This window comes from Ursus americanus, chromosome 29 (assembly GCF_024610735.1).
Source record: "Ursus americanus isolate L20-20 chromosome 29, mUrsAme1.1.p, whole genome shotgun sequence".
NCBI classification, from domain to species: domain Eukaryota; kingdom Metazoa; phylum Chordata; class Mammalia; order Carnivora; family Ursidae; genus Ursus; species Ursus americanus.
The window spans coordinates 24,510,124-24,533,466 of record NC_142155.1 but is presented as its reverse complement, the minus strand read 5'-3'; the positions used below and the strand labels follow the sequence as shown (position 1 = coordinate 24,533,466).

The window sequence follows — 23,343 nt, the reverse complement described above, 5'->3', positions numbered from 1 at the left end:
GGAGGCAAACCATAAGAGACTCTTAACTCCAGGAAACAAACTGAGGGTTGCTGGAGGGGAGGAGGTGGGGGATGGGGTAACTGGGTGATGGGCATTAAGGAGGGCACTTGAATGAGCACAGGGTGTTATATGCAACTGATGAATCACTAAATTCTACCTCTGAAACTAATAATACACTCACTATATGTTAATTAAATTGAATTTAAATTTAAAAAAAGAAAAGAAAAGAAAGGAGAGCTGGAACTTGAGGCCAAAGTTCAGTTACCACTTCCCTCACTCCACATTCCACTGCCTGCCATCCACTCTCCTGGGAACCTTCAGCATTCCTACTAACTCCCTGGGACCAACTCAGACTTCTTACAAGTGAGATAGTCACTTTACTTCCCTGAAGCACTTTTATGCACAAGGAATAGGTTCAGCAAACAAATTTCACAGGATTTAATGTATATTCTTAGGGTGTTTTTTTTTTTTAATATTAAGAAACTCTATTATTCACAGCCCAGCAACGCTCCTAGCTGCTTGATCTCTCCTAGATGACCGCCTTCAAATCTCTGGAGGACTGGCCTATAAGGAAGAGGGTGGGGTTGGAGTCACTGTATGCGGTTTAGAAGGACTCGCGTGAGACGAGTTGCTGTTGCCAGGAGGCACAAGTCCAAATCCATTTAAGGTTCATTGCTGGGATGGATTATCCCGGGACTTAAAGTGCGTTTCAAGTCTGTCAGTCTATACCTTTCCCTTCACACACTTAAGCCCAGCAAATCCTGGGCGTGAAGTATAAAACCCGGATCCTGATCTCCCCTCCACATCTGCGTGACCTCCTAGACAGTGTGATATAATGACGGGAGCTCCGGCTTTGAAACCAGACAAACCTGGGCTCTAACCTTTCTACCCCACTTAGGACCTGAGACCGTGGACAGCTACATCACTTAACCTGTCTGAACCTTAGCTCCCCCCACTGAAAATGGGGACAATCGGCTGGCGAGAATCTAAAAGGCCTGGGTTGCTGCTGAAGCCCCACAAATAAATGAACCTCACGGTCAAAACTCCGCCTTCTGGGATCCCGGCTCCACCCAGACCCGCTCTCTGCGGATGCTTCCCGCAGGTCCGGCAGGAGGCAGCAGACCCCAGTCCATGTTCAGGACCAGAGCCCAAAACCGGGTAAACGGAGCCCGCGGCGGTGGAGCGTGCATGGGCTTCCACGTTTGGAGCCTGGGCCGGGCACGCCCAGCCGAGGAAGGAGTGAGGGCCGGGGCGCATGCGCGCCGCGGGGAAGGCCCCGCCCGGAACCAGCAGGCCCTGCCCAGTGCGGGGAGGTAGCGCGCAGAATCGGGAGGCGCTGGCCCCGGGGACTGCTTCCGGACACCAGGTACAAAGTTGGCCCGAGGCTGGCTCACGATTTTTCTCTTTTGAGCGGCGGGGAGGGCTCGGGGTTGCAGGTGAGCTGTACGCCTCGCAGTCGAGAACTTCCTCTCCTGAATTTTCTTGTAAAGGCACAGATAGGAGCAAAGATGCTGAGGACCTGGGGAGAATTTTGCAGGGGATGGGGGCTGCTTCTCCCAAGCATCGCTCCTCTCCGTCTCCTGGGAATTCCCCAGTTTCTTCCTTCCTCGGCCCTGAGCCTCCCACCTGTTCTCCTCCTACCTCCCTGGAGCCAGGGAGAGGCGGGGAAGGGATAGGGTTCTCGGACCATGGCAAAAACCCTTGGCAGTTTTCACCTTCCTAGTACCACCCAGACTTCACTCGAAAATGGTCTTTCGAGCCCCAAGGAGTACAAAGGTAGGTAGCTTTTTATATGGTAGCTTACGGAAAATCTCTTAGTGGTTTTCCAAATTTTGGAGGGCTAGGGGCAAGGCAGGGCCCTGTCACCTGGTTTCGTACGCGGTGCGGTAAATCATTTTGCTGCATTGCACCCAAGATGCTTTCTCGCTTCTCCAAGTGCTGAGGTGGCGTTTGCAGTGAGAGCATGTGATGCAAGGCGCGCATCGGCTCCCACTTCCATTGCTTTCGTATGTGCTTCTGGTCATATGGTCCTGCCATGGACATGGAGCAAGAGGGGCGATTGCTTTTTATCTGCATTTTCTCTGTGAGTTCAGAAACTTCTTGCAAGGATTGGAAATAGATTTATTTTGCCTCCTGAGAATACTCAGTTCAGTAAGGAGATGAAGGGAACAGGATGTTTCCTGGCAGTAGAGCTATACTGAGAGTTGGCCAGTTACACAATGTCTTCCTTCAGGCAGAAGTTGTTCCTTTGGTTCACTCACTTGTTCATTCAGCAAGTATTTGCTCCACACCTGCCTCATGCATGCCAGTGAGCTTGGTGATGTGGGGAGGACAAAGATAAACCGAACTTGAGCTTAGCCCTGGAGGAGCTTGGCTGGGAGGGGAGATAGGGAGGGGAGCTCACTTAAGTAACTCTATTCCAGGTAGAAGGAGGTGCGGTTCCAAGAGGGAGTCAGAAGAAGACTGGGAGCTCAGAGGAGGAAGAAGAATCAGACTTTTACATCAGGTGGTCGGCTTAAGGAGAAAATTAGGTCCCCAAATTAGTACTTGATGATGAGTGATCTCTCATAAGTTTCAGATCTGGGTGTAAAGGTGTTTTCCTCACTGTGTGTCAGGCATCTTAGACTGACTGTGTCTCAGATAGGTCCCACCATTCCTGAATTCCTCCCTCCTCCTGCCACCACGGGCCTACTGCTGGTCCAATGTTCCCTGTCTCCGGGAGTAGCATCAAGCCCTTCCCACCCCCCACCTCCCAGCTCTCCTTCCTAGTGGTCCAAGCCAGACACCTAGAGGTGAGTCATCTCTGACTCATCCCTCCCCCACACTCCCCACATCCAGGCTTATTGATTCTGCTTCCTGAACCTCTCTGAGAGCTGCTGCATCCTCCTTGCCATTGCTCCAGGCCAGGCCAACCACCATCTCTTGCTTAGCTCAGCTTCCTGCTTCACTTTGTCCCATCTCCCACTACCGCTGCGAGGAAGCACTTGCTGGAATTAAAGCTGGTTGTGAGAGACTCCCTTCGTGCATCCCTGCTGCCCTTGAGACAGAACGCAGCCTCCCTTTACAGGACTTACAAGTGTCCTGGCCCTGTCTTTTTCTCCAGCCTCAACTCTTCACAGCCCCGCTGCACTCCTGCCCATTTTGAAAACGCGCCATGCTATCTCATGCCACTAGACTTCTGCACATGCTCTCCCTGCTGCCTAGAGCACAGCCTTCCTTGCCACGCTCTTCCCTTGGCTTACTCCTCCTCTCCCCAAGGTGCCAGCCGGGACCCCGTTTGCTCTAGGAATCCTTCCTGAGGCTCCCAAGTCTCCTGAGGCACCACTTCTTGTTATGGTGCCCGTGCATTTCCTCTTAGGGCTCATCCACACACCCGCCTCCCCTGCTGAGCTGTACTGGAAGGCCAGAGCCAAGTCCCAGGGCTTTCCATGGCTTCCTACTGCCTTGCACAAAGAAGACGTTCAATAAATAGTTGTTAAATGGAGTCGAGTATAAGCTCTAACATTACGGTTTAGTTCATTGAATGCGTTATAAATTCACTGCATCTCTGTTGTTTTCTCAGTGAGTTTGGTATAGTTATGGCCTCACACATGTCAAGCTTAAAAATGGGTGTAAGGGTGGAAGAGAAGAACAGTCATCATTACAGCAGCTAGGATTTGTGGAGTGCTCAGTATGTGCAGGCACTGTCGTAAGCGCTTTTCAGTATGACCTCATTCAATTGTCACAACTCTGTGACGTAGAGAATTCGATTATCCGTATTTTACAGATGAAGAGACGGTTGCAGAGAGAATAAGGAACATGTCCAATGGGGGCACCTGGGTGGCGCAGTCGTTAAGCGTCTGCCTTCCGCTCAGGACGTGATCCCGGCGTTCTGGGATCGAGCCCCACATCAGGCTCCTCCGCTATGAGCCTGCTTCTTCCTCTCCCACTCCCCCTGCTTGTGTTCCCTCTCTCGCTGGCTGTCTCTCTGTCACATAAATAAATAAAATCTTTAAAAAAAAAAAGGAACATGCCCAATGTTGCATAGCTGGGAAGTATGGCATCGGGTTTGGAGCCAAGCATACATTGTGGAGTTCCACTAAGCCTTTGGGAAAGACAGCAGGCCGGACGGACCGTGAGAAGCTGACAGGGCTCAAGATGGAAAGTCACCAGATGGTTGCAACTTGAAGCTGTGAGACCCACAGAAGCGATGGTTGGTATGGACTGTTGGTCCAGAACTTCATAAATCTGAAGGACATTAGTTTTGTTTGCAGAGTCATTTTTTTCAGACCATGGACTCGGTTATCAGAGGCGTGATTGCTAGTGGGTAGGAATGAGACTTCTCTCGGTCCGAAACCTTGGTCCTGTTGCATGGCCTCGGGAGTATTGCTGGCCCTTTCTGTGCCTCAGTCTCCTCATCTAGAAAGTGGGTAATAACAATAGGACTTACCTCAGAAGGTTGTGGTAATAATTGAGTCGGTGTAAGGCTTCAGAAGGGTGCCTGGCACTTGGTAATTGCTCGCAGTCTCATCCCCATCATGACCGTGCGTTTGTCCGTCTTGCAGTCAGCAGTGGTTTTTGAGTACGGGTCCTTCCTGTGGGTTCCGTCCTGCAGCACCACTCCGTGGACACCGATGAGCCTCCTCTTTTAATGTGCCTTCCCGGGGATGTTCAGGATTTTTCTCTAGTGCCTCCTGAGTGGTGCTGTCATCTCCTGGGCCTTGGACTCCCTCCCCGCACACCTTCCTCACAGTAACTTCTGGCTTCCTCTCTGAGATCAGCTCAAAACTCCTTTTCTGTTCTTCTGGGTCAGTTTGTTACCAGTTTGTGCAGAGGATAAAAGACTAGGTTAACCTAAAAGATGAGCAGTGAGAACACTGTAAAACTACAAAGAAACCTCACATGAGGGGCGCCTGGGTGGCTCAGTCGATTAAGTGTCTGCCTTCAGCTCGGGTTGTGATCCTGGAGTCCTGGGATCGAGACCCATGTCGGGCTCCCTGTTCAGCACAGAGTCTGCTTCTCCCTCTCCTTCTACCCCTTCCCCCGATCGTGCTCTATCTCTCTCAAATAAATAAATACAATCTTTTAAAAAAAACCAAAAACCTCATATGCTATTCCTTGTATATACAAAGATATTTTCCCCATGGAGGAAATACAGATGTAAGAGTTAAGATACAAAAGTACCACTGGGAATCAGAAATTAAAAGAATTAAAAAGCGGCAAGGAACTTTAAGGTTCATCTCATCTACTCCCCTCGGTTTGGGGGGGGGGATGTTGAGGTCAGAGACGGGGCATGGTCCAAGACCCAACGGCCAGCTAGTGACCAGTACCTGTGTCTCCAGCCCATAGCCAGCACACTCTCCTACATCTTATAGATTCCTGGGTAGGATTTTAATGGAACTTCTCAGCCCTAGATCTATGTTTCAGCTGCTGCTATGAGGCACTGTAGAACAGTCTCATCACTCACGTGATTTTGTGCCAGAGGCTTCTGTATTCTTCAGTGACTTACCCTTGATGAAGCATACATGTCTCTCACTGAGCTTTCCTTTTTTTTAGGAGGCTAGAGAAATGAATCTCTGTAATTCTGTGGAATGCATAGCATTTTTATATTACCTGTGCTCCCCCCAGTTCTTTTTATTTTGTAACACTTGTCCCTTCCCCCAGCTGTAGAATTGCAGCCTTGCCAATGGACCTGATTGGTTTCGGTTATGCAGCCCTTGTGACATTTGGAAGCATCTTGGGATACAAGCGGAGAGGTAAGCCTTAACCGTATTTTTCATCCAAGGGACTTGGTGGGGGATTGGTGGTTGTGTTAAGATTATAAACCACTACTGATGTTTTATAATCTACTTTGAAGAGGGCTCAGTTTAAAATTCTGATAGGATTGTTATTGAAACACTTTTTCATTGTCAAAGATGGGTCTAAATAGCTTCAGTGACAGAACAGAAAAGCACGTCTGGGTCTTTCTGCCTGTGTGTTAGAGGGGTGGGAAGAAGGATGTGTGTGTGTGTGTGTGTGTGTGTGTGTGTGTGTGTGTGTGTGTGTGTGTGTTGGGGCAGCCGGGGGTGGGGGAGGAGAGGAGAGGAGAGGAGAGGCGAGGATTACTTTACTTTTCTAACCCAGATCTCTTCGGGAACAAATGCAGTCACATTTGCTGTAAGGTCTCTGATTTCAGGTTCTTGTTTCTCATTTGGACCATATGGTTCCTTGGCCTCTTTCAAGACCCCCCAACTAGGGACACCTAGGTGCTCAGTCAGTTAAGCATCTGCCTTCGGCTCAGGTCATGATCCCAGGGTCCTGGAATCGAGTCCTGCATTGGGCTCCTTACTCAGTGGGGAGCCTGCTTCTCCCTCTGCCTGCCACTTCCACTGCTTGTGCTCTCCCACCCACCCCACCCCCCCACCCCCCAACAAATAAACCAACAAAATCTTAAAAAAAAGAGAGAGAGAGAGCCCCCAACTAAGTGATCCTGGAAGCCCCTGGGGGCATGTGTTCGCAAAGAAGCCCGCTCTTTTATAATGTAGAGCTCAGGCCACGGAATCAAGCTTTCCGAAATTCTGCTCGTGACACTACTCCTTACTAGCTCAGATACTCATGTGAGCTGTTTTAACTTCTGGGCTTCAATTCCTCATTTGTATATTAATCAGTTAGGATTAAATAAGGATAATGCATGGAACACATTTCACATAGTGCCTGGCCCAGAAGAAGGGTTTAATATGCTCATTTCTGCTGCTACTGCCCTGCCAGTGGGAGAGTCTGTGGGCCAGTGGGGCAAAATATCTTTTTCTAGTTTTGTATTCTGTATTATGTTCTAAGCTGCTTGTGGCCCCAGAGCCTTAGATCTTTTGTATAAAGTGTGTCAACTCTCTCTGTTTTTACTTAAAGCTTCCCTACACATGAATCCCATACAGTTCAGCCAGGGGACGCTTCCACGAGACAGTTACTGAGAACAGTGGTGGGTAGATTAAAGATGTGATGTCAGAATGGTGTTTGGTAAGAGGACAAGTATGTCTGAATCCTCTACTAGACCAGGTGCCGGACATAGGTTGGGTCAGAGTGAGGGACTGATAGATTTCCTGCCAGGAGCAGAGAAAGGGGAGAGAGGCAACACCGTGGCAGGCTGAGCACCAAGTTCACCCCTCTCCTACAGAGGTCCCCAGAAAAGTGCATAACCAAGAAGACACTGATTTTGAGGCTTTTTCTGAGCCAGGTAGCCAGTGCCCAAAGCCAAAGATGGCCAGAAAGCTCACTTGGCCTTCTCCTGTACCAGGGCCGAACCTGGCCTCATACCTTCCTACTCTAGTTTGAGGTCAGGGCACAGCAGCCCCTCCAGAGAGGAGGGGAGCAGGAGAGCTTGTCAGGCAGGTGTTCTGCTCTGAGGGAGAGAGGCCCCCCATATGCACCTTTCAACTCCTTGGAAAACTCCATTGAAACTCCTTGAGACTGCCCCAGCCACATTGGCCCTTGGAGGAAAGGGGTGTGGGACAAGCTCAGAGCTTCTCTTTGTAGCCCCACCATAGACTGAGCTTTTTTGCAGGATCTGGCTCCCTTCCACCAGCCATGGCTTTCTTACAAGGTAGAGCCCATGGACCCAACTCCTTCCTCACGCAGGATGGACTCTCCCAGGGAGCCTTCCCACTTCTCATTCATGTGGGCTGCTGGCGTGCCTGTCCGTCCCCACTGTTTGCTGTCTGATCTTGCCAAGACTCGTGCTGCCCCTCCCTCTGCATACGTCAGGTGGGGAGGATCCTAGCAGCGCAGAAATCGTCAGGTTGTACAGAAAAGAGAGATCTCTAAGTGAGAAGACACCTTAATTAACGTGACCTAGTCATGCATTCCAGAAAATGCTTAAATCCCCTCAACTATTTTCTTAATCTGATGTCTTCCGCTGGAACATGACCCATAAGAGGGAGTGCCCGGGCATGCATTTTGTCAATGTTTATCAAGTGCTGCCAAGTACCCAGCACTGTGTCAGGCCCTGGAAAAGAGCAGTGAGCAAAAAGAGACGGTGCTCACAAGCAAGTCAGGGAGCTGACCTTAAATACGTGGACAGGTGTACAAATATATGATGGCGAATGGTAGGTCAGAGAAGACAGCTCTGAGGAGCTGACACTTACAGAGACATCTGGAGGTGAGCTGCAGTTGGCCAGTTGGCAGTGCAGGGAAGAGCGCTCCAGGCAAGGAACAGCATGTCTAGAAACCATGAAGAATAAAGAGTTTGACTTATTCAGGGAACTGAAAGAAGGCCAAGGCTCCAATAATCGAGCAGACTGGGTTTTTTTCCCTAAATGCAGTAGAAAGCATTGACGGTTTTTCATTAGAGGAGTGACCTGTCCAAATGTATGCTTTTAAAACATCATGTTGCTGTGTTTGCAGAATAGATTCGGAGGGAGGGAGGAAAAATGAGGAATTTAATATTATCTCCAACGTAACATTCCAAGCCTTTATATATGTGACATGGATGGTGATATTAACTCTGTTTTGCAGCTGACAAAACTCAGAGACTAAGTGCCTTAGCCCTGCAGGCAACAAATGGAAAAATTAGGACTAGAACCCAGTGCATGTGGCTTCTCATTCAGGATGCTGCTGTGTGTGTGTGTCTGTCTGTGGGTGTGCGTGCAACTGCACACACGCATGGGTTGCTGCAATGGTTTTTAACCCTGGCTACAATCTGAATTTCCTACAGATATTTAAAACCTAGAGATGCCTTGACCCTACCCTGAGGGAGTCCAATGTGATAGATTCTAAACAGAGTGAGCTCCACGAAACACCAACTGTGTGTGTCTTTTTCACAGTGTCCCTGGCATGCAGCCCACTGCCGGTGCGCAGGAAGTGCTTGGTGTTGGTCACGGTGCCCTGGGGCAGTGGATGAATGAGCTGCGGGCTGGGAGTGCACTGGGTGGGTGGTGGGCTGGCTGCATCAGTGCCCTGGCTCTTCCCATTTCTCAGTACAGTCACCATTCATCCCTGAGTCCTGACATCTGGAGGCTGGAAGCTTTAATTATGCAGGACAGAACCATCGCTTGCTTTGCACAGGACTTCTCTATCTCTGAGCTTAAATATCGGTGTATCCTATTGTTATTATCACAACCTCAGAGTGAAAAGAGGGAGAAGAGGGAAAAAAAAGAGAGAGAGGTGTAAAGAAGTCAACCGATTGTCCAAGGTCATGCAATCAAGGTCAAACTGCTTCCACCAGGCAGGCTTTCTGATTCGCTCAAGCCATATCTAACCCTGGCATTGCTGTATATTCAGGGTTTCTCTGACTTGCATTTCGGGTTCAGCAAGGACCAGTAATATCTTAGAAACTGCCCATGAAGAGGCTGATATGTAATTTGGCTTTGTCTAGTTACAGTGCCCATGTAGATACACATTTGAGGGTGCATGTATCATACTTGAAGGAATGGAAGGAATTCCTTTCATTTGGGGATTCTCTTTCTGAACCCTTTTTTTTTTTTTTTCCAGGCGGTGTTCCATCTTTGATCGCTGGTCTTTTTGTTGGATTTTTGGCTGGCTATGGAGCCTACCGTGTCTCCAATGACAAGCGAGATGTCAAACTGTCACTGTGTAAGTAGACATTTTTTCCCGGTTATGAAGGGTCAAACCTTGGGAGTGGCTTTTTTGTACCCTATACTAGGTAACACTGGAAAACATGCAGCCACGGTGGCAAGTGGATATGCATGTGTCGAGACTGAACACAATTCTTGTTCCTTTCTAGACAGACCCAGTCGAAAACAAGGATGTTGCTCCCAGGCCTTCAAACACAGAAGAACATTTAGAAATGTTCTGAAACTTGTTACTAGAAAAAGAAAATAAAATTAGAAAAATCAAGGAATTATGCCCAGATTTTCTGCTAATGCCCCTAAGTGCCTATTAGCCTAGTTTTTGTGTTGCTATTAAAATGCCTAACAAGAGACGGCCTTGCATTATTTTACTTAATTCACAAGCAGCTTTTGGAACCCGTTTTGCCTTAAGACTTAATCTAGAAAATCAAGGCTCACCTTTTTTTAGCTTCTTCCCTTGTTGGGCTTGGCAGGGGAATGTCCATAGTAAAGATGGAAACCTGTGTGTGTTTATAGGCCCAGGATGCTTGGCTCTCTTTAGTCTAGCTTGAAATAGGTCAAGGTTTGGAAATTGTTTCTATTTAATCTGATTATTATTCAAAGTGCCCTTGTGGGTATGGAAGAAACGACAAATGAAGACAAATTGTATCAGTTCGGTCTTTGAGGGAGAGAAAGAGAACTTAGTGTTGTATTTTTTTTCTTGACTTTTTGAAAGAGGAGCCCGGGATAGTTTTTAATAATGGAATTGTGTCAAAAGAAGAAACGTATCTGCAAGCTGTGGATATTGTGGGCGGTTTATTCACACGCACTTAATAGTTCACATGTTTATTGTCAGTCTTTTTGTTCTTTATATCAGCAAGTGATTTTTTTTCCTTGAAAGCTCTTCTGAAATTGTGACGTCAGCCCCCTAATCTCTTACATAACACGGTCTCTCGCCATATTGGTTCAGCACCTAAAAGGCTGGTGTGACACTTCTGAGTTTAATAGTATTACCCAGGCATCAGTTTCCCAACATGCAGTGCTGCACATTAAAATCAGTCAGCCTTTTTTCCTAGTATTTTTTTTTTTTTATTCATCAGGTCTTGCTTAAACTAAAAGATTCTGATTATTTTCTTTACTTTCACTTAAATGAGCATTTATTGGACATCTCCTGTGGATCCAGACATCCTGCCTAGTGTTCCTGAGGAAAGTTGAATAAGACACAGTCCTCGCCTTCCAGGAGTTTCTACAAACAGAAATTTAAGTTAGACGAAGACTTTTTTCTTATGAAGATATTTCAGGAATGGCTTTTAACGTGCTTGTTCACTCAGAAATCTTTCCGATAAGCTAGTTTATAAAGTCTTTTAAGAGAACGCTTTATCTTTTCAAGAAGATAGCAACTTAATACTTATACATAAGAGTTGTTACATTAAAAAGCTGGAACAATGTCCTTTTTTTTTCCCCCATGAGCAAGCATTGCTAATATGTTTGAAATTCTGGTTCATGCATTGGTTTGGTTTTTAGTTACAGCTTTCTTCCTGGCCACCATAATGGGTGTGAGGTATAAGAGATCTAAGAAAATCATGCCAGCTGGGCTGGTTGCAGGTCTAAGGTAAGAACAACTATTTTGATCTGTGCTTTCTTCTGCCATCATTTTGAAGTGTTGACTTTTTAGCAAGAGTCGGTTTTAACTTGAAAAGGTCAAAGGAATTTTTGTTACAGTAAGCATGGCTGTAAAACCTTAAAATATCAGACCTGCAGTCAGTCTTCGGTGTTGATGTAGCCGTGAACATTTTTGCGGACCACACGTAGAGTTGCTATCGTATGTCTCTCTTACAGCCTGCAACAAAGTGATAGCCTGCTAGGCATAGTCTGAGTTTTCAAGGGAGGACAGTTAATATTTTTTTAAAAAAATAAATAGGGAGCCTCCGATTTCTCTTAAGTTGATCCCAGTAATTCTACCCATGAGATTAATCATATTACCACATACAAATTTATAGGTAACATTTTTCAGTTCTTCCTGGAGGCAGCCTTTGTATGTTGAAAGCCTGAAACATGTTTACTTCCTTTGTTACACATTTTTATTTTTTGGAATGTATTCCAAAGAAATAACGAAATGTATACAGAGACTGATGTTCGTTGCAACTTCATTCCTAATGGAACACATGATGAACTGAAAAATTAGAAACAACCTAAAAACTCACCAATAAGGAAATATTTCAATAAGTGCTTTGTGCACTTAATGGAATATCGAGCAGCAATTACATGACACATTTTCAAAAACTATTTAGTAGGGGCGCCTGGGTGGCTCAGTGAGTTAAGCGCCTGCCTTTAGCTCAGGTCATGATCCCAGGGTCCTGGGATTGAGCCCCACATCTGACTCCCTGCTCAGTGGGGAGCCTGCTTCTCCCTCTCCCTCTGCCACTCCCCCTGCTTGTGCTCTCTAGCTCTCTCTCTGTGTCAAATAAATAAATAAAATCTTAAAAAAAAAAAAAAAAAAACTAGTGGCATTAGAACATCTTAATGATGCAGTGGAAGATAAAAACAGAATAAATAAACAGCCAAATATAGTGTGATCTCAAAAGTTTGTGAATGAAAAAACCAAGACAGGAAGGAAATACTTCCAGCTAATAGTTTTTATCACTGTGTGATAATGCAGTGAGTAATTTCTCCATTCTGCTTTTCTATGGAATTTTCTCATGTGGCTGTGTATCATGTTTTTGACTTGGTGGGAGGGGGGGTAATGTCAGGGAGGAATGTGGTTACAAAGGACTGTTTTCCAGTTATGGCTTTGTTCTAAAAATGATACCTGGTGATAGAAGGAATCAGAAGTAGGGTTTACGGGTCAAGAAGAACAAGACCCCAGTCGGTGGAAAGTAGCTGAGATTGTAATAATAACACCCCAGAATTGCTCCTTGCTTCTTTTTTCAAGCCACTTGCCTTTACTAGCTGATGAAAGATTGGTGTTCTTTTCCAGACCTTTCTCTTACAAAGGTTCACCCCAGATTTTCAGAATCGTGAGTTCTGATTTTGCTCATTCAGTCAGTCAGCATTTGTAAGTGGCTAGTTCAGCCTTGTCTGGGAAGTTCCAACACAGGCTAAGGAGCTCACCCCTGCTCTGAGGAGAAGCAAGAGAAAATCTTGGAGACCAAAGTTTAGTAACATTACGGGTTAGGTGAATGTGGGCACCTCTGTCTTATGCCGCGTAAACGTGACCTGCTCTTTGCCTTTCCTTTATTTTAATCCAGCCTCATGATGATTCTGAGACTTGTCTTATTGCTGCTTTGAGAATCCGAAGGCACTGAAGACTCAGATCGTGTGATTCTGCTGTAACTGGCAGAGCATACACTTTGTATTCAAAAAATAAACTTCTTTTACGTGGAACATTGTCTTATTTTACGTTAGAAACAACAGAAATGCTCCAAAATGAACACTAGTTTGAGGGATTTTTTTTTAAACCAAAAGCTCGACTGTTTTCTACTTGTTAGATAATAGTTTCATTAAAGATATTTAATAAATTGTTATACACTTTCATTTACTGTGCCTACTTTTATATATGTGAGGGTTTTTTTTTTTTTTGACAATTCCAAATACTTGTGTCTGAAATTTAAACTGTAAGTTCCCAGATAATGGAATGCCAGAAGTGAACTTGACAAAATGCTGATGCTTCTGCTTGTCATTGTTATATTAGAAATTATAGTTCTTCCATTTTAATTTTATCACTGCCAGTGTTATTTTTCCCTTTTAAAAAACTCTATTCTCAGCACTCTCGGTATACGAACGGAATGTATTCAGTATTCAAATAAAATGCATTCTGTTTTAAACCTGTTTCTCTCGTTTTAGTGTCCTCTCTATATACTCAAATCATTTCCAACATTTAAATGTTCAATTATTAATGAAAGAGATTGGGAAGTCTTCCTCAGGAGCAGACATTCTCCCTTGATGGAACAGTAATAATTCTGAAACAAAAATGATCTTGTCCATTTTGTCCCAAATCACCACTTCATTTTTATTTTTTTATTTTTTTTTATTTTTTATTTTTTTTAAAGATTTTATTTATCTATTCGACAGAGATAGAGACAGCCAGTGAGAGAGGGAACACAAGCAAGGGGAGTGGGAGAGGAAGAAGCAGGCTCATAGCGGAGGAGCCTGATGTGGGGCTCGATCCCACAATGCCGGGATCACGCCCTGAGCTGAAGGACAGACGCTCAACCGTTGTGCCACCCAGGCGCCCCACCACTTCATTTTTAGGCATAGCTATGACAATGTCCACGGCACTTACTTTTAGGCCCTAGACTAAACATCAAGAGACCTGAGTTCTAGCCCCATTCTCCTACTGACTGGTTATATGTTCTTTGGAAGGTCATTTCTTCTCTCTGGGTCTCAGTTTCTCTTCCTTAAGGAGGAATTTGGACAAAATGGTTGATGAGATCCCCTAAAGCTCTAAAAATCTGCAATTTTGATCCTGTTGCCTCTACTCCACAGTGTCAGATTACAAATGCATTCTTCATATGAAATGGGGGGCAGAGCCCCAACTGGTAAAAGCAGAGTTGATACTGTTGTGTTCAGTTCCCTTCCCCAGCTGACTTTCAAGGAAGTTATTAGACTTCCAGTGATAAGTAATCCAACTAAGGGAAGAAAGAAAGAAAAACCTACCAGTTTAACCAAATAGAAAACCCAGACAAAATGCTTTGATGTACTTTAAAAATACTCTGCTTAAAAAAAATCCCACTTGGGGCACCTAGGTGGCTCAGTCGTTAAGCATCTGCCTTCAGCTAATGTCATTATCCCAGCATTCTGGGACTGAGCCCTGCGTCGGGCTCCCTGCTCAGCGGGAAACCTGCTTCTCTGTCTCACACTCCCCCTGGTTGTATTCCCTCTCTCACTGCCTCTCTGTCAAATAAATACAATCTTAAAAAAAAAAAAAAATCCCACTTATCTTAATGGTGCTGAAGAAGTTGTTAGCACAAGCAAAGTTGGAAAAAGTGGTTGTCATTGGAGTGTTGTGTGTACTTACTATCAGAGATGATTGAGAAGACCCTTCAGATTTGGATTGACAATTTATACTCAAACTAAGATTATGATACAAAAGTAGAAACTAAATGTGAAATTGATTATAAAAATACATGCCATATCTGTAAAATACTGTTGATTGAAAGTTTAAGAAACTCGGGGCACCTTCCTGGGTGGCTCAGTCGGTTAAGCATCTGCCTTTGGCTCAGGTCATGATCCAGGGTCCTGGGATTGAGTCCTGCATGGGGCTCCCTGCTCGGCGGGAGTCTGCTTTTTCCTCTGCCTCTGCCCCTCTCCCCCTCATGTTTTCTCTCTCTCTCTCTCTTTCTCTCTCAAAAATAAAATCTTAAAAAAAATAAAATCTAAAAAAAAAAAAGTTTAAGAAACTAGCTTGAAGCTCTGCCATGTCCTGGACTTTTCCCAAAAGTATGTGGAAGTGGGTGGCAGTATTTGCATATGTGGGGTGTTTGTTTTTTAAAGAAGTCCTCGATGTCCGTTGACTTAAAATTTTACTCTTTTGCACTAAGTAGAATGCAGAAGAATCTTTATTTGGATGATTCTGATTCATTGGTGTTTTATTGTTTTATGGAAAAGGGTTGTCTGATTTACAAAGTGTTTGGTAGTTTATTTCCTTTTGCTTGATATTACCTTATTAAAGTGGCCTTCTCATCTTTCTGGGCACTGCTACGAATGCAAAGTGAAACATTTGCGAGTTCTTGAGAACTCTTCACTTGTTAATACTCAGCTACTATAGTGCCCATGTTTTTGAGAAACATGCCACGTTCAAATTTGAATATGTTCTTCACGGTCTCAATGGAGCCTTCATCTAGTGGAGGCTTCCTTTGGCTTCCAGGCTGCAGAAATTTGCAAATCGTGGGAATGTAGCTGATTCTGGCCTTGAATTCCTAAAATGCAGAAGTATACTCTCCATGAGAAGAGAATATGGCAAAATAGGCTAAATATAAATGATGCATATGTTTGCATGCGACAGAAAGTGTGTAAAAATTATATTCCTCGTGCTTGGTAGAAGCAAGGGATAACACGGAATTTTCATACATCGTGTGGCATTGTGAAGCGATGCTACCCTGTATAAAGCACATTAACAATATTTCTCAAGGGGCGCCTGGGTGGCACAGCAGTTAAGCATCTGCCTTCGGCTCAGGGCGTGATCCCGGCGTTATGGGATCGAGCCCCACATCAGGCTCCTCTGCTAGGAGCCTGCTTCTTCCTCTCCCACTCCCCCTGCTTGTGTTCCCTCTCTCGCTGGCTGTCTCTGTCTCTGTCAAATAAATAAATAAAATATTAAAAAAAAAAAAAAAACTATTTCTCAAGAACCACAAAAATGTTCACAGGCTATAACCAAGTGACCCCATTTTTTAGATTACATCCTAATGATATATCTTAAATGTGGAAAAATGTATACCCATGAAGATGCTGTTGCAATGTTATTCATAAAAGCAAAAATTCCACAGTATCCTGATATATAACTAATAAATGGAAGTCCTCATGTTGTAAGGATTTTTCCATATCGTTATGTAATCTTGGAAAATACACCTTTAGATGACCGCGTAAAATTCTACCCAATGGACGTGTCTTCATTTATGTGGACCCTTCTCAGGTACTGAATATTCGAGTTGTTAATGATGTTCAGCATTTAAAATAAGGTTATTCTGAGCACAGCACATGGAATAGTATATAATCATGAAAATTTTCAAAAATAGAAGACTGTTGTATCCAAATGAGGCGGGCTACATAAAAATACCAAATATGCTTGTAACGTCATGTGACGTGGGAAACTGAGGCTGCAGAATTACCACAACTTGGGTGACAACTACTTTCAATAAGCATATTTTTAAAATGTTAGCAAGGAACCCAGCAACACAGCAAAGTGTTATAGAACTCAGGCGACAGAATCAGTCAGGCCAAGGGTTGCGTCCCAGTCCTATCGCCTGCTGACAGTGTGGCTTGAGGGAAAATCATTTGACCTCTTGAAGCCTTGTTTCCTATCCACTTTGAGGATGGATAACATCAGTGAGGTAATGTGCCTTCGGTGCTTGGTACAATGCTTGGCACATAATAAGAGTATAGTCCATGGCTCTGTGCTTGTCTCGCCCACTGGGTGTGTTCCTTGAGAACATCTTTGTATCTTTAGCACGGGTCTTGGCATAAAGAAGCTAGTAGGTTCTTCAATAATAATGAATGACTGGATGAAAGAACAAGTGAATGATACAGATTCGTCCTTCCTGCAGTTCTTTGGGAGTTATTGGGATAGCATTACCTGTAGCAGAGGGAAGCCCGCGAGGACACTGGATTTGCACTCTTCAGCCATGAAGATGACTTCAAGGAGCTGTACATCGGCCCACCTCAGCCGATCGCCCACAAGGAAATCTTGCCCGTGGTCTCTTAGTGCCTGCATGACAGTTGAGAAGAAGGTAGAGGATTTAGGGGCATACCCAGAAGATCACTTAAAGTCGAGGTGACTTGGCAGAAGGTCTTCTAGAAGTTTAGAGACCTGGCTCCGAATCTGGGCCACTGGCTGCCTATGTGAGCACATATAAATCCCATCTCTGAGGGCTTCAGTCTGTTTGTCAAAAGAGGTGGGATTGCCTGAATCCTCCTGAGTATTCTGAACACCAGAAACAGCCTGATTTCACACACCTTTGTCTTTTCATTACATCCCCTGCACCTATTCTATGAACGTTTATAGAATAATTTTACCCCCATAGCCTGGATTGGTGGCCCTCCTGGGTCTGGGATGATAATTCTCTCCTCACACCATCTCAGCTCAGGGTCCTTACTAGTACGCTTTCTTTGTGGGAGAACATCGTTCTTACAGGGGCCCACACCTCATTTCTATAAGCAGATTGTCTTCTAAGAGGGCTCTGACTTACAAGTCACTTTGAGTCAAAATCAATTGCATATAAAAGGTTGGAGTAGAAGGTTACTAAGGTATTGTCTAACCCTCAAACTCTGTGATTTTGTGATGCTTGGACATGGGGTCAGGAGTTAGACCTGAATGTAGGCCCCAGTATGATTAGTTGTATGACATCAGGCAAGTTATCTTGCTTCTTTAAGCTCTAGTTGCTTTATCTGCAGAATGGGGGTAACAATGGCACATCTTTCATGGAGTTAGGAAGATGATGTGGGATCATGCAGGCAAAATGCTTGGCACAGTGCCTAACGCGTAGTAAGCACTTAGCAGAAATGAACCATCAGATGATTAGCTCTGTTCTGGCGATGATGATGATGTCGATACTATTTTTAGCCACAAGAGAAGTCTCTTTTCTTCATAGTATCTCACAACAAAAACTTAAGTCATTGGGAATAGTGATGTTAAACATTCATTCCATTGTCAATATTGGTAAAACTAGAAGCAAAAAATTGCTTTAATTATATGCTAATTACAATGGAATAGATTCTCTTTTAAGTAATTTTGAAGGAATGATACCAAGAAAACCCGAGGTATAGAATATTCACAGTTTGATTGATCTTCCATCTTGGACCGAGGGGACTGATAACTCACTAAGTGTAATTAATGGAAAAGCATAACCTAGGAGTTAGAGTATCTATGACCTACATTAAATACATAAAAATCAGGGGCTCCTGGGTGGCTGAGTCAGTTAAGCATCTGCCTTCAGCTCAGGTCATAATCCCAGGGTCCTGGGATGGAGCCCTGTGTTAGGCTCCCTGCTCTACTCAGCGGGGAGCCTGCTTCTCCCTCTCCCTCTGCTTCTCCCCCTGCTTGTGCTCTCTCACTTTTTTCTCCGTCAAATAAATAAATAAATAAATAAATAAATAAATAAATAAATAAATAAAATCTTTTAAAAAATAAATACGTAAATATCAATTAAACAATCTATATGATTAGGCTATAAAATTGTTGATATGATAAATATATTCAATGTATGTACTAAATCATTCAATTAGAACCACTGTTACTGAACCCAGGAAGGATGGATTAAACCAGCATTGCTGGTGGGTTTGGAAAACTGATGGCTCATTTTTACCAAACCCTTAACATTTTTCATGATCCTTTCCTATGTGGACTGATATTATAATGAACGCATCTTGACCTTGAGGTCAAGAGCACTGATAACTAATGAAGTCATCCAACCCTGTGTTAGGGCTGGCACTAAGTATTTGCTTAAAGCTCAAGTTTTTCAGACATTATTTTCAGCTGTTAAAAATGCAGAGACAGATGAAAAATAGTACTATTTTTGGAACAATTGTTTTCTTAACATTTTGAATATTGTGTAGAATTCTAATAAGCCTTATAAAGTACCCTGAGCCCTCGTACTATCCAGTGTATTTTAGAAGTGATATCCATCCTTTTCCCTCACTCCACCTCTCTAATTAGTGTGGGATTTTTTTTTTCTCCCTAGAATCCTCTAGAATTAAATCAAGCAACTGAAATTCTGTCAGCACTAGAACCATACATATTGCTGAAGTTAAGCATGAAATCTGTAAAAAAAAAAAAAAAAATGCAGAAGACTTGGGTAAGAGGAAGGAGGCAGATTTGTTTTGTAACTGCAATTGAGGGGAGAGTTTCGCTTTCACAAAGTGTTTTGGGGGATCTTTCATCCACCAATGAAGTTCTCTACTTCTGGCTTATTTGGTTTTTCTCCCCCTTGGTCCATGTTGTAGGGCAGGGCAAAAGTTTGTCACTTACCTTCTCATAGACGGGGAAGAATCTTGTAGTGGCTCTTTCAAGGATGTACTCAAGGTTCATCTCCATCTATCCAGGCAGAGAGAGTGGAAGGAACATAATCATGTCGCTCAGGTCCTTCAAGCCCTCCACATACATGTCGATCCTAGAGAAGGAGTGATCATTCAAAAGAGTTGCAGATAAAGGAACCGTTATTTCTGGAGCCGAAGACACAAGTTACCTAATGCCTTAGCACCACCTGCCTCGTGGCCGGTATCTCAGTGTCTCATGAGTTAAAGTCAAGTATTTCTGCCTGCATGCTATTCCTTTGAGATATTAAGATCAATGTGAGAAATAGAAAAATAATAGGACCAAAGTATAGGGGCAATTATGTGGGTGTGAATATCAACAGTGTGATGTGACTGCTAATTAACACACACAAAGTATTAAAATAATCCTGAAGTAATAAATGAGGCAAAGATCCCATTTGGCTATTTAAATGTTATAGTAACAATGAAATTGCCCATGTCTATATATGTCAGGGAAGAGGTAACTAGAGACCTCTGTGCTGCCAACAACATCTCTGTCTGGATTGAAGTTTCTCAGTAGAACAATTCAAGCAGGCACACAACTTACTGGACGGGTTCCCCCTTGCCACCACTCACGTCTGTGTGCCAGAATGAATAGAAAAATAGATACTATGTTAGACAAGGCACCATGGCATAGGGAAAAGACTACTGGTCTGGGCATTGGGAAACCTCTGTCCTGGCCCCAAGTGAGTCTCTTAATCTTTTGGAGCCATAGTTCTTTTAACTTCAACCTAGACTAGCAAGAGTATCTTGAAATGGCCTCAAATTCTTTGCTACTTACGCCACTGAGAATAAGTCTCATTCTCCCCTTGAATCTGAATGGGCCTTGGGGACTTGCTTGACCAACACAAGGTGGGAAAGTAGTGTTCCGAGACTTCCAAGACTAGGTCATAAGTAGTCTTACATCTTCCCCCTGGTCGTCTCTGAGGGAAGCCAGCCACCTCATAGAAGAAGCTCAAGTTGGCCTGATGGAGAAGTCATGTGGAGAGGGAAAGATACCCCGCCAGGCCCATCTGTTCCAGCTCTCCCAGCCCAGGTGCCAGACATCTGAGTGAAGACCTCATGAGAGACTTGCCATCCAGCTGACCCCTGTCAACTCACAGAACCCTAGAGATTGAACCCTAGAGATTGTGTCTGTAGCAACAGCCAGCCCAAAGAGTAGCATTCTTTTTTTTTTTTTTTAAAGATTTATTTATTTATTTGACAGAGAGACAGCCAGCGATAGAGGGAGCACAAGCAGGGGGAGTGGGAGAGGAAGAAGCAGGCTCCCAGCAGAGGAGCCTGATGTGGGGCTCGATCCCAGAAAGCCGGGATCACGCCCTGAGCCGAAGGCAGACGCTTAACGACTGAGCCACCCGAGCGCCCCAGAAGAGTAGCATTCTGAGCAGTGGGGTTGTTTTGGGATTGTGTGGTTGAAAGAGTGTTAAAGTAGAAAGTGTCTAACGCGTACAAGGTTTTATCATAACGAGATACCAGCGAAGGCACCATAAAAATTATTAACTCATCTTCAATTTATAAACATTAGTTTTGTGAAAGATGTACTTAAAAACATTTTTGCAGTAAAAGGAACCAGCACTCCTTAGAGGAATGGCTGATTTCAGGTCCAGAACAAGAGATGTACAGGATTAATCTGGATGATCCCTTTACATCAGGTAATCAGGAAGTCATCAGAGACCACTAGACTAAGGGCAAACATTCCCAGGAGCCGCTACGCTCCCACTGGCCAAAGGTAAGACAATTGGAGCATAAATAAGAGTAACAACTGAAGGGAATTGAAACACATCAAAGATATTTAAATTGATGAGATCATAGTGATTGTACAACAATAATAATTGGTCAATGTCGTAGGATACAGGTGAGCCAACTCATTTGGAAAATCGGTAAACAAAGGTCTATCGTGTCTTTCCTTGAGGAAACTGTACTCCAGATAACCAGATAGTAGAAGAAGGAACGCTTTTCTTGATAGAAGTATTCTAGATAGGGGCACCCGGGTGTCTCAGTCGGTTAAGCTTCTGCCTTTGGCTCAGGTCATGATCTCAGGGTCCTGGGATCAAGCCCTGCTCAGCAAGGAGTCAGCTTCTCCCTCTGACCCTCCCCTCTGTCTTGCTCTCTGTCTCTCTCAAATAAATAAATAAAATCTTTTTAAAAAATAATATTCTAGGGGCGCCTGGGTGGCACAGCGGTTGAGCTTCTGCCTTCGGCTCAGGGCATGATTCCGGCGTTATGGGATCGAGCCCCACATCAGGCTCCTCCGCTAGGAGCCTGCTTCTTCCTCTCCCACTCCCCCTGCTTGTGTTCCCTCTCTCACTGGCTGTCTCTATCTCTGTCAAATAAATAAATAAATTCTTAAATAAAAAATAAAGAAAAATAAAAAATAAAAAATAATATTCTAGATAATAAATGCAGAAGGAATGATAGCACTGAACACCCATGGCTGTGAATATCATTAAGAATAGACAAGCAGATATTTCTTGCTTCCTGATTGAGGAATGCACCAATACCTAGGAAATAGTCCCACAAAAACCACTAGAACTTGAGTCTGATAAAACCTCTATATCTGACAACCAATTGACAGGAAATACAGAAACAGAAGATGTGTTAAACTACACTGCAGGGATGCAATCAGCAGAAATTTGGCAATTAGAATCTGTTAGAAAGCAAGAGAAGGCTTATGTTAAAATTTAAAAATACAAGATCTATCCCCAAAATTTTACTGCAATAAAAATGTTTTAAGTTTCTGAAAATAAATGTATTCTTTAAAACAATGAGAAATTTATTTAAAACACACTTTCTTTGGTAAAAATGGAGTATTTGTTGTTTACCAACTAATGGTTTTCTAATTCTTTGCGATAATTTGCAGTTGAGGGCTACTGGTTTAAAATTCAGGTAAGACAAGACTGTTTTGCCAGTTTGTAGACAGGTCTGCCCATTGCAAAAGGACAAGTGTGTACGTGTGAGAATTAAGAATGTTTGGGACACGGGAGGGGGGGTGGGGGGCATCTGGTGAGCCTGAGACTACGGAGGTGGTTTCTAAGGAAGTGAATCCATTTAACAGGGTCACGCTCCAAATTTTGAGTTCGTTCTTGTGATTTACCCTGTGCTTTACTCCCACCTAGTGGACGGAAACACAGATTTCACCAGAAAGAGGCCGATCTTCACTAGTTTTTGTCCTTGCTTTGTTCTCACTAAAAACAGAATCAGAAAATGAAATAAACTGGTAATTGGCCATGAGTTGATAATTGTTGAAAGTAAATGTATACATAGGGTTTATTTTACCATTCTCTCTCCTTTGATGTGCATTAGATTTTTCCATAATAAGTTTAAAAACAAGAATTTTCGGTGAATCTATTAAGAATTACATACAATTGCTAACATGCCTAAAGGTTAGATTTTTTTTTTTTTTTAACTTTGTTTTAGGTAAGAAGTAATTGTTGTTACCAGGCTTGTTCCTGCAGGTTCCTTCCATACAAGTTGTACTTTGCAGCTAGGTATCTTAGGATAGCTCTGGTTTCTACCAAATTCATTCCATCGACTTCGACCACGGGTACTTGTTCATACATCAGGACTCCACCTTTAAATGTACAAAGGAAAGTTGGGTTCTTTACTGTCTCCGACGGTAGTGACTGAGTCTTCTTTAACTCTTAAGGTGCTACAAAATGGGACTATGTCATTAAATATGATTAAAATATTTTAGCAACTAATCCAAAAGGAGAATTATGTATGCATTTATTCACAGAAAGATGTGTAGAGTTCCAGACCCGAGGCTGAGTCCTCTGGGAGATACAACAAAGTGCAGACTCGGAAGCTCGCTTTCTGGCCAAGAATGTCCCTTTCTCAGCACTTACTCTCCGTTCCTGTGGCCCCCACTCCACCCCTACCCCCTGGTTAGACTCTCTTTCCCTCCGAACCATCATAATAACGTCCTAGCTGTTAACTCAGCCCTCAGATGGGCCCTCCTTTTTTTTTAATTAAGCTTTTTAATTTTAATTCCAGTATACTTAACATACAGTGTTCTGTTAGTTCCAGCCGTACAATATAGTGATTCAACGATTCTACACATTGCTCAGCACTCATCATG

General features: G+C 43.8%; 2 protein-coding genes across 5 annotated transcripts; one reads left to right on the top strand and one right to left on the bottom strand.

Annotated features, from left to right (window-relative positions):
* Positions 1 to 1,212: 1,212 nt before the first annotated feature.
* TMEM14A (transmembrane protein 14A) lies at positions 1,213 to 13,346 on the top strand. 4 transcript variants are annotated; one of them, XM_045802339.2, is made up of 5 exons: positions 1,213 to 1,366; positions 5,644 to 5,735; positions 9,442 to 9,543; positions 11,043 to 11,130; positions 12,767 to 13,346. In XM_045802339.2, the coding sequence occupies exons 2-5, from the start codon at positions 5,666 to 5,668 to the stop codon at positions 12,804 to 12,806; spliced, it is 300 nt and encodes a 99-aa protein (XP_045658295.1). In that variant the 5' UTR covers positions 1,213 to 1,366; positions 5,644 to 5,665; the 3' UTR covers positions 12,807 to 13,346. The 4 variants fall into 4 exon arrangements, with proteins under 4 accessions (XP_045658295.1, XP_045658303.1, XP_045658313.1 ...); XM_045802347.2 differs by having other exon boundaries at positions 1,301 to 1,436; XM_045802357.2 differs by lacking the exon at positions 1,213 to 1,366 and adding an exon at positions 1,458 to 1,776.
* Positions 13,347 to 15,265: 1,919 nt separating this feature from the next.
* On the bottom strand, positions 15,266 to 19,266 carry LOC148107519 (glutathione S-transferase-like). The gene is made up of 3 exons (XM_087856899.1): positions 19,201 to 19,266; positions 16,810 to 16,941; positions 15,266 to 15,436 (listed from the first exon to the last, which is right to left on the bottom strand). Exons 1-3 carry the CDS (start codon positions 19,264 to 19,266, stop codon positions 15,266 to 15,268), a joined length of 369 nt encoding a protein of 122 aa, XP_087713025.1.
* Between the last annotated feature and the right edge of the window lie 4,077 nt (positions 19,267 to 23,343).